Source organism: Neopelma chrysocephalum, unplaced genomic scaffold (genome assembly GCF_003984885.1).
Source record: "Neopelma chrysocephalum unplaced genomic scaffold, ASM398488v2 Primary Assembly neopelma1_24, whole genome shotgun sequence".
In the NCBI taxonomy this organism is placed as follows: Eukaryota; Metazoa; Chordata; class Aves; order Passeriformes; family Pipridae; genus Neopelma; species Neopelma chrysocephalum.
Window position 1 is genome coordinate 29,621,416 of NW_020897693.1, and position 16,348 is coordinate 29,637,763.

The 16,348-nt window shown below is 37.7% G+C and overlaps 1 protein-coding gene across 10 annotated transcripts in view; it reads right to left on the reverse strand.

Annotated features, from left to right (window-relative positions):
* The window catches only part of HECTD1 (HECT domain E3 ubiquitin protein ligase 1), a 61,586-nt gene that overhangs the window by 33,071 nt on the left and 12,167 nt on the right, over window positions 1–16,348 (reverse strand). For 5 of the 10 annotated variants that reach the window (XM_027709474.1, XM_027709511.1, XM_027709538.1 and 2 more), the window contains exons 3-14: window positions 9,830–10,064; window positions 8,848–9,075; window positions 5,840–6,121; window positions 5,305–5,593; window positions 4,902–4,978; window positions 4,715–4,813; window positions 4,271–4,385; window positions 3,541–3,715; window positions 2,031–2,169; window positions 1,698–1,868; window positions 419–641; window positions 286–330 (exon numbers count right to left, since the gene is read on the reverse strand). In XM_027709474.1, the coding sequence (XP_027565275.1) occupies window positions 286–330; window positions 419–641; window positions 1,698–1,868; window positions 2,031–2,169; window positions 3,541–3,715; window positions 4,271–4,385; window positions 4,715–4,813; window positions 4,902–4,978; window positions 5,305–5,593; window positions 5,840–6,121; window positions 8,848–9,075; window positions 9,830–10,064 (2,078 nt within the window). The remainder of the gene's footprint in view (window positions 1–285; window positions 331–418; window positions 642–1,697; window positions 1,869–2,030; window positions 2,170–3,540; window positions 3,716–4,270; window positions 4,386–4,714; window positions 4,814–4,901; window positions 4,979–5,304; window positions 5,594–5,839; window positions 6,122–8,847; window positions 9,076–9,829; window positions 10,065–16,348) is intronic. The other 5 variants (XM_027709545.1, XM_027709502.1, XM_027709531.1 and 2 more) reach the window with 3 other exon arrangements.

Sequence of the window (16,348 nt, forward strand, 5' to 3'; positions counted from 1 at the left end):
CAGTCTTGATGAGAAACATTGCATTACTTTGTCTTCAAACACATGCAATTCCATTCTGCTAGCTAGAAGCAAACAACAAATCACCACTTCAACCTGCTTTTCCTGGGATGGCCACTACAAAGTGCTTTTAATGACTGGGGTGAAAAAAATTAGGTACGCATGGAGAAGAATTAAAACAAAAAGTTAATACACTTTTACTGGCAAGATGTTTACTTAACACAATTCACCAAGGAAGTCAAGTTATGGTCACATGCTATCTGATAAAAAGCATCACAATTAACTGACCACCTTCCACCTGTTTATATCCTTTACTATTTAGTAAGCCAATTCCTGCAAAACAAAATAGCTCAAATCAAATCATATAAACAAATATAAACGTCTCAAAACTTAACCCAGACTTGATTGGTAAAAAAATTACCTGAACTATCGGATCCTCCTTCAGGGCTCCCACTGGAATACATTGTGGCCAGCTTGCCATCCAAGATAAATCTGAACCATCCATTACTACCATTAGATAGCTCCAGGGCTGCAGCATCACTCCAAATATACAAGCAGTCCCTTCCCCTAATGATTGACCAGTCTCTCCAGTGGTACGGTTTACCCTGTTGCAGTTCTTTAGCATCCTCCTGTGGTTCATCCTCCTGTAATAAATTTGTATTTATCAACAACAACAAACGAACAAAAATCCCCAATCCATTAAAAAAACGCAAAAAAACCCCAAACCAACAGAAAACCAACACGAAAACACAGACATCTTTAAAAGACTTTAAGAGAAGAATTACTCAAACCAAAGTACAGGAACTACACTATTTCTGTCTGTGAAAACGTATCCTTAAAAGTATTCTTTAAAAATATAAGATACTTCTTAGGAAGTTTCTTGTCATATACAGCTTTATCTACTCAGCAGTAACTACAGTCTACTGACTGTGACATCCACTTCTGTTCAAAACTTGAATTGTGAGGAAAGAATCACAAAATAGTGGAAGTTGGCAGGGATCTCTGGAGGCCATCTAGTCCAAACCCCTGCTCAGGCAGGGACACATAGGACCAGTTGCTCAGAACCGTGTCCAGATGACTTTTTAACGTCTAAACACCTAAAAAACCAGCAAACCAAAAACCACCAAACAATCCAAAACCCACAGTAAAAGAGCTTAACTATACACTTCAGGTTTAACTATAAATTTAATTGAATTAATAACAGAAGAGGTCTGTGATCCATTCAGTTCTTTTGAGTGGCAATAAGACTGCTGGAAATCGACAAATAACTTCAATATACACTTAAGACTTTCATTAAGCAAACAATTATTTTCTTTTTTATATGTTTAATAACATATAAAAATCCCATAACAGCATTTAAAGCATCTGCAATTATTTGGAGCATAAACTTCTGACACGAATACACTTCAGGAAGGATTCATTTCATTTACCAGTCACTTTCAAAATACTAGAAAAAAAATCAAGTGTCAATCCACTTGACCATAAATAAATATAGATAGGAAAACTCAGCAGATAATAATGTGCTAACAGAAAATGAAGATAGAGACAAAACAACAGAAGCAATTAAAACAAGGGGCATACCATAAGCATGAATTTAATATCCTAACTACCTTGCCCTGGACATTTTCATAACAGTGAAAATTTTATCAGAAGTGTTGATTTTACAGTAACAAATAAAGCTATCAATTCCATACACTTACCTTCTCAGGTTTAGACTCCTCTTCATTTTCATCATCAGATGATGGCCCCGCCAAAGTTGACACTTTACTAATTACACCAAGTCTAGCCAGTTGGTCTAGAAAAAGATCACCACCTTTATCCACTAAATCCCTTATGATTTGCAAGGCTAACAAATGGCCATCATCATCATCCTGTAATACATTGGGATGAAAAGAAAATAACAATTACTTAAAGATATCCTTACATGCTGAATTTCACATATGGTCACGGATGGTATAAAAGTTTTAGGGTTAGTTGTTAACAAGTACATGGAATCAATTAATATAACCCCCTTTTCTGCACTTGCTTCCTACCTCTTGATCAAGCACTGTAGCTGTTATCTCAACCAGTATTGTGGGCAGATTGTGGCCAGCATCAGAGTCACAAACTTCTTTCAGCAGCGCCTCAGAACAAAAATGTATCATTTTTCTAATGAGGGCAAGACTTGCTTTCCTTTAAGAGACGTAGGAAAAAAAAGGTTCTAACAATGATAAAACAAGCAGTAATCAAATCAACAAAAAAGTTCAAGATAAAACTACTTTTGTACTACATTTATACATTCTTTAGAAACAAAAAAAATAACTTGTTTCAGCTCATTATTGGAACCAAAATTAGCTATTGTTAATAAGTCCTAGATTATCTCTAGGAATAATGTACCTCTGATCTTTTTGGATTGTACAGTGCTATCAGTCTAAGGTATTTTAACCTCTTCAACCCTTTGCTAAGTAAACCTATTCCACATTTTGTCTTTATTCACTCTTAGTGCTGGCAATTCACTTCTGCACAATTTATCCCCCTCACAGGTATCCAGCCTTTTGTTTTAGTCATATATTTCCCATGTTTCAAGACCCCTATAGTTTTAAAGTCTAAAATTACTACTAGATCATGCAGCTCTCCATACTAAAAACCATAGTTAATGTGAAAGCCAATCACTCCCGTAGGGTAGAGATGAATTTTTTATTTGACTGACTTCTAAAAACATAATTTATCTGATTCATAAACTAAACTTTAAAATAGAGAGCCAACTACTTCTTTCCACAATCTGCAACAACAGTTAATCATACATAGATTGTTAACATAGTTTCTTATTTCATTCATTTAAAAGGACCTAGTTTAAGCTTTCTATCATCAGCTCGTATTGAGTCTCTCTCCACTAGAGGCCCTTTTTATCTCGCATTTTCACCCATCAAAGTACCTATAAACACTGGGACTATAAGTAAGTGATTGGAATAAATGTCATATTTGTAGTATAAAAGGTTGAGCGGTTATGGTCAGATGCAATTTTTCACATCCACTATGCCACCCACAGCATTCCTTTTTTAAGTAGTAAATTACATTACACTCTTGTAATTCTCTCAGTAAGAAGCATTTTCTGCAGTTGATAAGCTGTTAGTCTTCTAAAACAGTTTTTTCCAGTCTTGACGATTTTCCAATGAATGATTCTTGATATCATTTCATTAGTTTTCCTCTACTAAATTACTGCTTTCATTAGAGTGGCTACAAAGAGCTGTAACCAAATCATGTATGCAGTGTACACAATGTACTTTATGAACATAGTATTCTTTCATCATGCTACTAGAGTCAAGAGTATGCTTTGCTCTCCCACTTCTGACTGACTAACCATATTTTTTCCAAGACATCACTTCCCCAGAAAGGAAAAAATGCTACTTAAAACGCTAAGTAAAAATCAGTCATGCAACACTTTTCACACAACCACTTCTATTCAAAAAGAAATATGATTGTTACTTGCGTTACTTGAACTTTTAGATCCACCTTGGCTTTTTTAAGATTGTATTAAGAAATTGTCTATCGCGACAGTATTACCTTATTGAAGGCAACATAGTTTGTTGAAATGTTTGTGCAAACACAGGCAATAGCCTTTTCAAGTATATGGGTGCCATTTCTGGATCTCCTTTGGGTTCATTACATTCTTCCTCATCCTTGTTTGCATCTTTCTTTTTCTTCTCATCCCCTTTGTTAACAGGACACATCCAATCCCCTGGAAAATATTTTTCCCCAAAACATTCAGTGGCAAAAATCAACAACCAAACAAAAAGCCCTTTAAATAAACATACAGGTTTTCTTTAAAACACCTAAGTACCTGAACAGGAATATGCACTCCAAGAAATATAAAATTTACATGTGCACAACTTCTTGAATGAAACTATTTGACAGCATGTATCACCTGTGGCATCTAACGAACATCAGATGAAGTGCTGTTTTCTCATGTACAAAGGAAGGATGCCAGAGAAGCTACCAAGGCTGACACCTTTGAATCCACGGGAAAATCTCAGTCTAGCCCCATTCCACAGCTGAAGAGCAGGACCACTGGCAGTGCTCATGCCCAGTCAGTCATTTCTTCAGTAATTCCCCCTCCCTTAAGAACACCTAAAACACTGAAGTTTTTATATGGACTTTACAGGTTAAGGAAGGTTGGTCACAAAATATTTTTTTTTAAATAACCTTACTAAAGTAAAATTCTAATAATTGTGATATTTAACATGTATCAGCATTTCTACTACAGCGAGGGTATGGAAATAAAAACTGCACTCACCTGGAGACTGAAGAATAGCTACTACTTCACTGTGTCCCCTTTCACGAGCTTTGTCCAAAGGGGTCTTCCCATCTTCATCTCTCAAATCAGGGTTTGCACCATGTCGTAAGAGAGTCTGAAAACAAATATTTTTATGTATGAATAAAACATTAAGATTTCTTCTTCCAAAGTAGCAAATGTGTTTTTCATACATCTTTCCTATACTCTTCTCATGCTAGTAAGCAAAGTTGGAGCATTCTGTGCTTTTTATATTTGTAGAGCTAATATAAAACTACTTCTATTCTTTAGTGCCCTATCATGATGAAAAATCTGTGTTTTGATAAACATCATAAAGAACATGTAAATATTTGACCGTGCATGTGTCCAATGTATTGAAAACATTTTGTGCAGAATAAGATGAAAAGTCAATATGTAAGGCTTCCTAAGTGTCAGTTTAAATCATACCTTTGCTACCTGAGGTCTTCCAAAACATGCTGCATAATGTAATGAGGATGACCTCTGACCTCTGTTAACATCAGCACCCCTTTCACAGAGAAATTCTACCTGTTAAACCAGAAAAAGGAAAGTAGTTTTTTTTTTCTTTCTTCACATAGATAACATAACTTCTTAAGAGTCTATAAACCTAATTTACCATTTCCTGAGTTCCAAAAGCTGAGGCCCAGTTTAAAAGAGTTTGTCCTACATCATCCATAAAATTTACTTCAAAAGCTGAAAGACACAATTAAATAAATAGTTAAAGTTCCCAGAATTATAAACTAAACTTCAACACTGTTCTTTAAATAAAAAGCAAGTCTTAAAAAAAGTAAGCATCCTCAGTAATTCTAGAGAAGCATTTATGCCCTTAATTCCTATAAAAAAAGGTCACATAAGAATTACACTAACAGGGCCTGTTAAGTATTTAACAAAATAAGTGAACTTGTATATAAAGATTTTCCATGTACTAACTAAGCATTTGTTGTGACACCATAGATTATATGAAAACCAAAAGATAAAGCAAGCATCTCATTTTCTTTATCAGAGTACTTTTTGCTTACCTCCTGTGTCAATAGCATCTATCAGTGCATCAGTATCCTTACTGCGGATGCAATCTATTAGCTGCCGATGAGAACGTTCCCCAGAACTATCCAGTCTTCGCAGCCCTGGGATTCTGCCTGTAGATCCAGCACTGGATTTTGGCAGGGCTTTTCTCCCTTCGAACAGTAGCACCAAAAGAAGATCTACTAACCGCATGGTATCCAGTACACATCTCTCATCACCCTGCAACGCACTTTCTATAGAATCTGGAAGTTCAGATCTTAGAAGATCCTGGAAATAATTAAAAGTCTGAACAATAAAAAATATACAGGGCTTTAGAAGATACTATCAGAATTGGGTTTCATTTCCATATGAAATGTTTCCTTTTTTTCCCTCTTTATAAATAAATAAATGTGCATGTGTGTGTGCATGTGTATCTATAAAAACAAAACTTATAAATATATAAAATAGCAACATAAATCTTGCATACATTAAAGTACACAGAGGGAAAAGCCCTATGAGAACAAACAGCTGTAGCATAAAAGGATTTCTTACATGTGTTACTACTGGAGAGCCTCTACACAGGGTTGACAACAGGCTTACAATAGTTGACACCTGATTACTTAATTTAGAGTCTGCGGCTGTTGGTGGTGCACCAGCACTACTCCGACCAGGTTTGCAAGCTGAAGATGGTCCTGATGCTGTCCCACCCGCAGCTGCCATGCGAGATAACAACTCCTCAGTTAATCCGTGCTTAGCTAATGGGGCTGGGTCAACCCCACGTCGTGTGAATCTGTCAGCTAATGAAGCAAAGCATCTCAGAGCTCCATCTGAAACCTAAGAAAGAAGTGCAAGAGAAATTATGAAATATCTCTTACTTAAGAGGAGAAAATGCTAAGGGGATATCTGCAAGAATACAGGACATATAGAAGAACTTGATTTCCCCAGGTTCCCTTCAAAGTCAGTGAAAGGAGGAAACAGGCTTTTCAAGCCAGAAACTCAGAGATGGAACCCAACAGTGCTCTGAACTGCTCATTGAAGGACTGTATTGTTGCTACATTTCTTCCCCTCCTTCTCTCTGTTGATGATACATAAAAGTCAAGGAAACTATTTCTGAAGTTCAGCATTATGAGCATTTCTTCAACTGTGTGATTTGGGGTTTTGCTCAATCTAGAAAAACACATTTAATAATGAAATTGCCAAATACATACATATTGGAAGCACTTTTTGGAACGTTTTTAGTTATAGATCTTGTTACAGCTATTTATAACCCCAACTAGCAACTGTCCATTCTGACCATACAGTTTGAAAAAGAACCAATATCAACTCACAGCTGGGTATTGAAAGAGCATACTTAACCTTCTAGTTGTTCTGATGTTAGAAACTGTTAAAGTAGCCTTCTAATAACAAAAATTAAATACACAACAAAAAAACCCAAAACACCAAGAAAATGCTCTAAGAGGACTTACTTCCTAGGTTTCATACATTTACTGAATTTGAAATTTGTTCCTCAAGGAATAATAAAGACAAAAATTTCCTTGCAGTTTTATCTTCTATATTTACAGAACACCAAATATTCCAATATGTTATATTTTTACATTTATAATTAACATTCTCCTAATATTACAATGTTATAATAATTTGGTTCTTTCTATCAAAAAAGCCATTAAATGATGCACTGACTAAGAATTCCTAAAGTATTAAATTGACAGTGAAGTTTGATAGTTAAAGTTGTATTTAAAGGTCTAGATATTTCTATTAAGCACAAGAAATTTTTCAATTGGACCACGCCTAAAAATAGGACAAACTGGGAAAAGCAAATTTTAGATAACTCAAGATTGTCCACTGAGCACCTGATCCAAGGACATGCAAGCACTTCTGTGACAATAAAAGGCAAATTCCCAAATTTAGATTTGTCACTAAAGGGGAAAAAAAAAACAAACAAAAAACCCCAAAAAAGCAAACAGTGACACTGTGGAAATAAGGCTTACTGATGATCCTTTTAACAATTCAGTGAAAAGTACTGCTGGCCAACTGCCCAGGAAAGCAACCAACATCTTTTCATGTCAACATTGAAAAGAAAGGAAGGCTTTCCCTTTATCTCTCTCATCTGTGCACTACAAGGGTCTCCATCTTTCAGATCAGGTTTGCATAGGCATATCAAGATAAGCTGCTTCAGGCACACTTGTCTTCAAAGATCTGTAGTAGCAAACCAGACTGATGTCAAGAAATAGTAAAAAAAAAAAAAAGCACAATACCTATTCTCTATCAAACTCTAAATTACTACAGTTCTTACTCCCTAAAATGTCAACTCATAGCGCGGTCCATTTTCAAAATGATTGTCAGCTATCATATAACAAGAGCGTAAAGACAGTTGCTCATCAACACGCAGAACATGATTACAGTAGTAGCCAGACTTCATGAAGACAAAATTTTAAATCTCCATTAAGTTTGCAAACTTCTGGCACAGCCTGTGCATGGTAAGTATTCTGATTTATCAGTACTCTTTTGCAAGGGACACTTTTCTTTAATTTGTGATGGTCACTGCTCATGTCTTCTGGCATTTTGCTCCAGTTCTTTGATGGTACAGATAAACAATTCCATCAACCCTTATGTAATTTGTATACGCTTTATGGATCTTTACCATAACAGCTGTCAGAAATACACAAGAAAGGTTCACCTATTTAACACATCGCATTAGTGGCATCAGGTTACAAAGCAAAAGAGTACTGTAGAAAGTATTTACATTTCTTCTCCCACATTGCAAGTTTAGCAGAAAGATTAAAAAAAAGTTACAGATAAGCTGTTCTTGGGGTCACATTCATCTGGTCTGAACTCCTCCCTCAAGTTGTGTCACTAACTGGCAGCCCACACAAAAAGTGACCAAACCCAAGAGTGTAAAAGGATGAGGTGCGGAGCAACAAAACTTTATAAGGGACGTTACTGGACAAATCCATAATATACATCAACATCCATTGTAATCCTGAAGCTTGTTTCATGCACAAGACATTTCTGAAGGATACCAGTACAGATTTACTTATTATCTGGGTTACTCCAGTCTTAAGCCCATTTATCTTTAAGCTTAATTGCTAAACAGCTAAGTTGATCTGAACTCTCATTCACATCTCCAACAGCCCCAGCAACTGCTTTTTTCAAACACCTTATAAACTGGAAAACAGTTTATTGCTTCTCTTAGTCTGGCAAAAGAAAAATGAATCAAATTGATTTTTGTCTCTTACTTATGCCAAACTTACTAGTGATTGAGGTGTAGTCATAGAACAATAATTACTTTAGAAAGTATCTCAAAATGCACTGAAAAAAGTTACAAGATATTTTTCAATAAAGTTTTCAGAGGCTAAATAAGATTATATTTAAACAATAGTGCTTGGAGTCAAACACTACGCAGTATTTTTATGCTCTTATCATAACAACCATAAAGGAAACTATCGTAATATCCATATATAATAACTTCTATGTAGACATACAGAGGCTAAAAGTTACCTAGTCATCTATTTATTAAACATAATGAAAGTTAAATTCACAGCACATTGAGCCAACATTACCTGATGGTCTTCATGTTTTAATAAACTAGACAGAGATTCCACACAGATCTCTAATGAAGAATCCTGAGGCTCCATTTTGCCACAGAGTCTGGATACTACAGCCATAGCTGAATGCAAAGTATCTTTATGAACAAGGTGTCCACTGTCACGAATGAATGTCAGAACACAATTCAACCCTCCAGCTTCAAACACAGCTCCTGACTCACGTGTACAGATTAATTCTAACACCTAGGAAAAAATGAAATTTAATTTGAATGAAGTACACATAAAGTCAGTTATTTATATCCTAGTCAGATGTTTATATCCATATACAGAACTGGTTAAGAAAATGAAACAACAGGAAAAAATAAAAACTCCTTTCTTCCTCAACACCCAGAAGCAGTCAAAGTCTCCAATACTCTAGTAGTTAGAGTTTTCTTCAAAAATACAGGAGTGAATACAAGAACATCTGCCAATGGCATGGTCATAACAGGTGTTCATGAAGACAGATAACAGTATCTTATCCTGGGAGAATTAAATCTCGGGATTACACACAACTGAGAGCTCTGAAACTTTTAAGAGCACCATTACCATTACTCCAGTGATGCACTTCCAAGTAGACTGAACTAGTAAATCGGAAATACATGCATAAATTCTGATGCCATGGTAATCAAGGACTACAACTATATGCTACCACATGGCCATGAGTTACGCTTTAAGTGAGAGATTTTAAGGGTCTTGCAAATTTTTCTGAAAACTTCACAAGGGTGCAGGGAAGCTGTGTTTAGTGTTATTGAAGAGGAAGCAGACAATTTTTTTGCAACAGGTAATTTATCTGAACCTGGAGCCATTCTTCATTCCCTTTTTAGCACAAAAGTAGCTCTTAGCATTCTACTAGCATTCTAGTCATATAAGATAAACAGGAAAACCTTCTTCTAATATTTTGTTTCTTTTCCAATACATCCAGTTTCTTCTTAAAAACAAGGTTCTAAAGTATACGTACCTTCACACACTGCTCAGCCAAATCTCTGCTCGTTCTGTTGTTAAGTTCAACAACTACTAAACGATTACAAAGTGCCTTGATAGCTCCATCCACTCCCACAATCCTACGGGTGCATTCCGCCGATACATCCAGATAATACGTTATGGCACGAGCTGTTACTTCCAATACATTGTCTGGAGCACTTTCATCAAGAAAAATTTTGCACAGTGCTGGCAAAAAAGTTCGAGGAGGGCATCTGCAGGAATAAAACCAGAACTCATTATTACATTGTGCCAGTTTCTCTACATTACATAATTTCATACAGTCTCACGTTAGCACATTAATGCTTTCCGTGCACACATGATTTGCTCAACTAGCTTATAGTTGGTTCAGAGCCTTCCTTTAGAACACTACATCTCACACACGAAAATTCAAATCGGTAATCTGAAAAGATGTTGTATTAGGGGAAGAAGCCAGCAGAAAAAAATATTCTTGAAATTTTACAATTATACAGGAAAAAATATATCATCTTGGGAATTTATTTTAGGAATTAACCTCACATTACCAAACAGAATGTATTTTTTCTTTAACAGAGCTTCAAGGTTCATGATGATTAATAGGTACTTGAAATTTTATGTTTACACAAAGACTAAAAATTTTGGTTTTGCTAAACAATTTAATTCTGAGTGGTCCTTCTTCTCTATGTTATTTCCCTTGTCTTTTTATCCTATTTCAGTCTCCTTCCCCACCCCTGCCTCATTTTTTTCCCCTTAATCATACTCAGAACATATTTAATTAATTTAGCTTGTTTCTATTGCATTTTCTCTCCATATGCATTGCCTTGGTAGCCTCTGGCTCTCCTTTTTATTGTGAGTCTGTGTGTTGAAGAATATCCCCACAACTTCAAAACAAAATAAGCAAGCTGCAATGGTCCTTCTCCTACCCTTCTGACACAACAGAATATAAACTAAAATAATTACTTTTCACAGCTGTGGTTAAGACTGATTTGGATCAAAAGTTCTAAGACACAGACCTATACTTTAACTCAGTTTATCTTCCAATAGCATATTTACTTAACTATAAATAACAATATAACGATGGCTCACTGCAGTGGTAAAAGACTTCCAACGTGATGGTGGGGAATTAAGTGAAGGGGATATATGCTGTGACAGTAGTCAAAATAACCAATACCTCAACCCTAGATGCAGTAGACCAGACTAAATCTACAAGAAGCAAATATTGCAACTTTTCCTTCAAGTAAGGCTTTGGTTTTCCAATGACAGCCTAAACCTTTTCTAAATCCAAACCAGAAAGAATGACATGTTTTTGGTCTGGAAGACAGGTGAAGTACTTGTTGATGAATCATTCTGAAGACTCAGAGGTCATTCAGTATCCCATCTGGTATGCAATGACTCATAAAAGGGACCAAATCCTGGGACAGCAAAATGCTAATAGTTTCCTTGAAGATCTGACCATGCTTTATGAAGTAATTAATAATACTGCCTGACAAATAAGTATATTACCCAATGATCCTTAATGACAAAATAATAAGTGAAGCTTCAATAAAGTCAAATCACGTAAGTAAAACTTGAATTAGCCTATCCAGCCTATACCGTCTATTGTTCTTAAAAAATCTGCTACTTAACTGTACATCTTTAAGAAAAGTTTATACAGTAAATTGGCATTTTTAAGGCATCATCCACTGGGGAAAAAAAGTCTCAAATTTCTACTCCTTATTAGATGACTACCATACAATGACACAAGAAGCATTTCAGCACATAAGATTTAAAGTGGACAATGCTATCTAAGTGTTTTGGTGTTGGATCTTTTATATTGAATTTTATGCAACCCCAACAGAACATTGCTATGAACAGTGTTCTTCCAACACTATATTGTAAGAAAAAAAAAATCCAATAAACACAAATCTTAAAAAGCCCCAAACAAACCAAACTCACACATGTATAACCAGGTGAAAAGTAGGGAGCTCTACTGTCTCCATTTTAATTCTAGCAAGAGTAGTAAACCGTTTCTCTCAGATGGCCAAAGACAGCAGCAGAGAGTCCAAAGCCATACTTAGCACATCTAAAATTTACATTTTTCCCCTATGATTTAACAGCTTATAAAGAGACACAGCTCAAAGGGAAGTTGGCTGTATTTTTTGAAAATGGAAATTTAAAAATTTGGAAGAAATCTGTTCCTATCCACCAGAGCCAATTACCCAGCAGCCATAGCAAAAATATGAAATTACTAAGACCAGTTCATTTATATTGAATTCTTTGTCAGCACACACAAATGCCAGTACACTGTATCAGCAGTGCTCCTCTTATAACAGCACAGCTCTCTAGCAAAAACCTAAGGGTTTAGGGTTTTTTAAAATTACTATTTTTTTTTTTGCCAGAACCTCTAGCTACATTAATCAGATACTGCACTTTTTCAATCAGGAGGTAAATAACAACCTCCACTTGTGTCAGGACATTTTTTCTGACTTAGAGGAATGATTTCCAGTCCTCCAATAAGGAAACCAAGGTTTCAGGAAGAAACTGTAGATTTGTCACACACTTAACCTGTGGATATTGCTTGATTTTCAAAATAAAAAGCCACCTAGACTTAGCTAATTTTGTAGACTTCAGTAATGCACACTGAATTCCTATAAAAGCAGCAATATTAAGAACTTCGTTTGTTCTGAAAAAACGTTCATTTCTGAAAACAGCAACTGATTTAATTTTAACAAGAGCTTTCAAGGAAAATTTTTTCAAGCTCCTTGATGTTCATTTCTTGTAATAGTCTCTCTTTGGGGTTTTTTGTATATTTTGGGGGTTCCATTTGTACTAACTAGAAAGGTGAGAGCTAGACTATATCATTTTATAAAGGACCTGTTCCATAAAGTTGTCATCCAGGTGTTTTAGGAATCTTCTGGCTCAGGTTTTATCAGCTGTGTGATGCTCCCAGTTAATTTCTGGCAAGTTGAAGTGCCCCATAAAGACAAGGGCAGTCAATTTGTAAGTGTCCCTTAGTTCCTCAAAGAATAATTCTTTGGTGTCATCATCCTGGCTGGGAGGTCTATAGCAGACTCCCACAGTGACATCCACATTATTTGTTTGCCCCTTGAGTCTCACCCAGAGGCTCTTGATTGTGCCATTGCCAACTGTGAGCTCCATAAATTCTAACCTTTCCATTACATACAGTGCCACTCCCCACCCCACCTCTTCTGCCCAGCCTATCTTTCCTGAAGAGCCTGTAACCATCCAACAGGGTGCTCCAGTCACAGGTCTTATCCCAACAGGTTTCACTTATGTCAGTGCTGTCCAACCTCTGGGACTGGGCCAAAGCTTCAAGCTCCTCTTGTTTGTTCCTCGTGCTGCGGGCATTGGTGTAGAAACATCTTATTCCAGGCCAATACATCGCTATACTTTGTTCTCAGCAGCACAGTTCTTTAACATTTTAAACTTGCACTGGTATCAGTAGAAAAAAAAAGTTTGCTATGCCAGCCAAGCGTACAAGTGTTTTCACTATTCATAAATAACAGCTTTTCTGGACAGCTACAGACCTTTTATAATTCTATGAAAACACAACTATCGAGTTATATTTGTATGCAATTCTGAAATACATCTTCAAGAAGCCAGGCCCAAGCCCCTTCAGATAATCTTTCACTTTGTAGGCGTCAAGAATTTGAGAAAAGACAAAAAAAAAATCTTAGTATAAATAAATAATTGCCCAGAATTTAAACAGTATTCCTGATGTGCAGGTTATCATAAATAAGATAAATTTCTCTTCTGAACTAAATGAAACAATCCAGTAGCAGGAGTTTCCTGGGGACAAATGTAATTGACTGGCCTTCACAAGTACCACATAAATAAGAAGGCAGGAATGCATTCACACACATACCCTGCAAGTTTTAAATATTGTCATCTTTCCACCTTAACTTATTGCAACTTTGTGGTCATTAGACACAAAGGATCGTGACTGAGCCTCACTCATTTCCAGCTCTGAACTTCTCACTGAATTGTCTTCTCAAACTATGGGTAAGATTGGAAGGGACTACTGGAGGTCATTTAGTCCAACCCTGGGTCCCCACAGAGCACATTACGCAGGATTTTGGCCAGGTGTGTTTTTAATATTTCCAGTGAGAAAGACTCCACAACCTCTCTGGGCAATCTGTTCCAGTGCTCAGTCACCCACACAGCAAAGAAGTTCTTCCTTATGTTCAGGTGGAACTTCCTGTGGATCAGTTTTGGTCCATTGCCTCTTGTCCAAGCAATAGCTTGGCACCACCAAGAAGATCCTGGCTCCATCCTCTTGGCACCTGCCAATAGACATTGATGAGGTCCCCTCTCAGTCTTCTCTTCCCCCAGCTAAGCAGGCCCAACTCCCCCAGTCTTTCCTCATAAGTGACATGCTCCAGTCCCCTAAATCATCTTCACAGCCCTTACTGGACTCACTCCAGGAGCTCCATATCGCAAAATAACTTTGACCTTGGTTCTGTAATAACTGAAGATACATTCTTTGCAAAAATATTTGGTCCAGATATTACAAGATTTGGTAGAATTAAGAGCAGCAGCTGAATGAAGCGACAGTAAATTTCCTACACAAGTAGACACACGACATGGACTGCCAGAAGTTGTAAACAGAGGGATTAATACATTTATGAAACATCTGCAACACAAAGCAAAAAAACAAACTGCAGTATTCTGTAGTACAACGTGGTTGTATTTATTTCACAGTGAAAACTACAAACTAGTGTTCCAGTAGACAAAGAACAGTCAGCTACACAGGAGGTCTTGGAAGAGGCATATGGAATCATAGAATGGTCTGGGTTGAAAGGGGCCTTAAAGACCATCTAGTTCCAACCCTCCTGCTGCGGGAAGGGACACCTTTCATTAGACCAGGTTGCTCAGAGCCTCATGCAATCTTGCCTTGAACATTTCCAAAGATGGGGCATGCACAACTTTTCTAGGCAACACTGTCCTGTCAATACATACCTTTGTAAAAAGTCCCTCTCCATCTTTCTTGTAGGCTCCCTTCAGGTACTGGAAGGCCCTAGTTAGGTCATCTCGAAACCATCTCTTTTCCATGCTGAACAAACCCAATTCTCTCAGCCTTTCCTCACAGGAGAGGTGTTCCATCCCTCTAATCATCTTGGTGGCCCTGCTCTGGACTCGATCCAGCAGGTCCACATCCCTTCTGTGCTGCAAACCACACAGCTGGATGCAGTACTCCAGGAGGGGTCTCACCAGAGCGGAGTAGAGGGGCAGAATCCTCTGCCTCACCCAGCTGGACATGCTGTTTTGGATGCAGGCCAGGGTATGTTTGGCTTTCTGGGCTGCAAGTGTACATTGCTGGCTCATGTCCAGTCTCTCATCCACCAACACCCCCAAGCCTTCTCAGCAGGGCTGCTCTCAATCTCTTAATTTCCCAGCCTGTATTGATACCAGGGGTTGCCCCTACTCAGGTGCAGCACCACCACTTGGTCTTGTTAAAACTCTAGAGAACCCTGTGGGCCCATTTCTCGAGCTTGTCCTGGTCACTCTGGATGGCATCTCATCCTTCAGGTGTGCCAATGGCACCACTCAGCTTGGTGTCATCTGCAAACTTGCTGGGGGTGTAATCCAGTTTACGTCACTAATGAAGATATTAAATAACACTGCTCCCAATATGGACCCCAGAGGGACACCACTTGTCACTGATGTCCACTGGGACGCTGAACCGTTGACCACTACCCTCTGAATGTGACCGTCCAACCAATTCCTTATCCATCCAACAGTCCACCCATCAAATCCATCTCTCTCCCATTTACAGAGAAGGATGTTGGGAGGGTTCGTGTGAAAGGCATTACAGAAGTTCAGATAAATGACATCTGTACTCTTCCCTTCTCCACTGATGTAGCCACTCCATCATAGAAGGCCATTAGGCTGGTCAGGCAGGATTTGCTGTTGGTGAAGCCATGCTGGCTGTCTCAAATCACCTCCCTGTCCTCCATGTGCAGAGTTTCTAGGAGGATCTGTTCCATGGTCTTCCCATGCACAAAGGCGAGGCTGAGAGGTCAGGAGTTCCTAAGGTCCTCCTTTCTACCATTTTTAAAGATGGGTACATTTCCCTTTTTCCAGTAACTTGGGACTTCATCTGACTGGCATGACTTCTCAAATATCTTTGAGAGTGGCTTGGCAACTACAAACAGAGAGGTTGTGGAGCTTCCTTCTCTGGAGATATACAAACTACACACACCATACAGATAAATTCACATTCTTTTTTCCTGCTGAAGTCCACTCAGGCCTTATCAGTCTCTAATGTTCCTGTCAACAAGAGACCAGAAAGGACCAGTTCTGTCATTTACACAATCTAGATCAATGGTTCAGCCTGTAATAGCAGAGAAGCTGGGTGTACAAACACATCCCCACTGCTCCAGCCATGGTCTTCTCAAAGAGGTGGCTAGAATAATTACAGCATAATTATTCATGCAGCTGACACTTTGAAGGACTTCAGGCATTATGCTGTAGGTAACCTTTCTATCAACAACTGTATACAAACAAAAGTACACAGGTC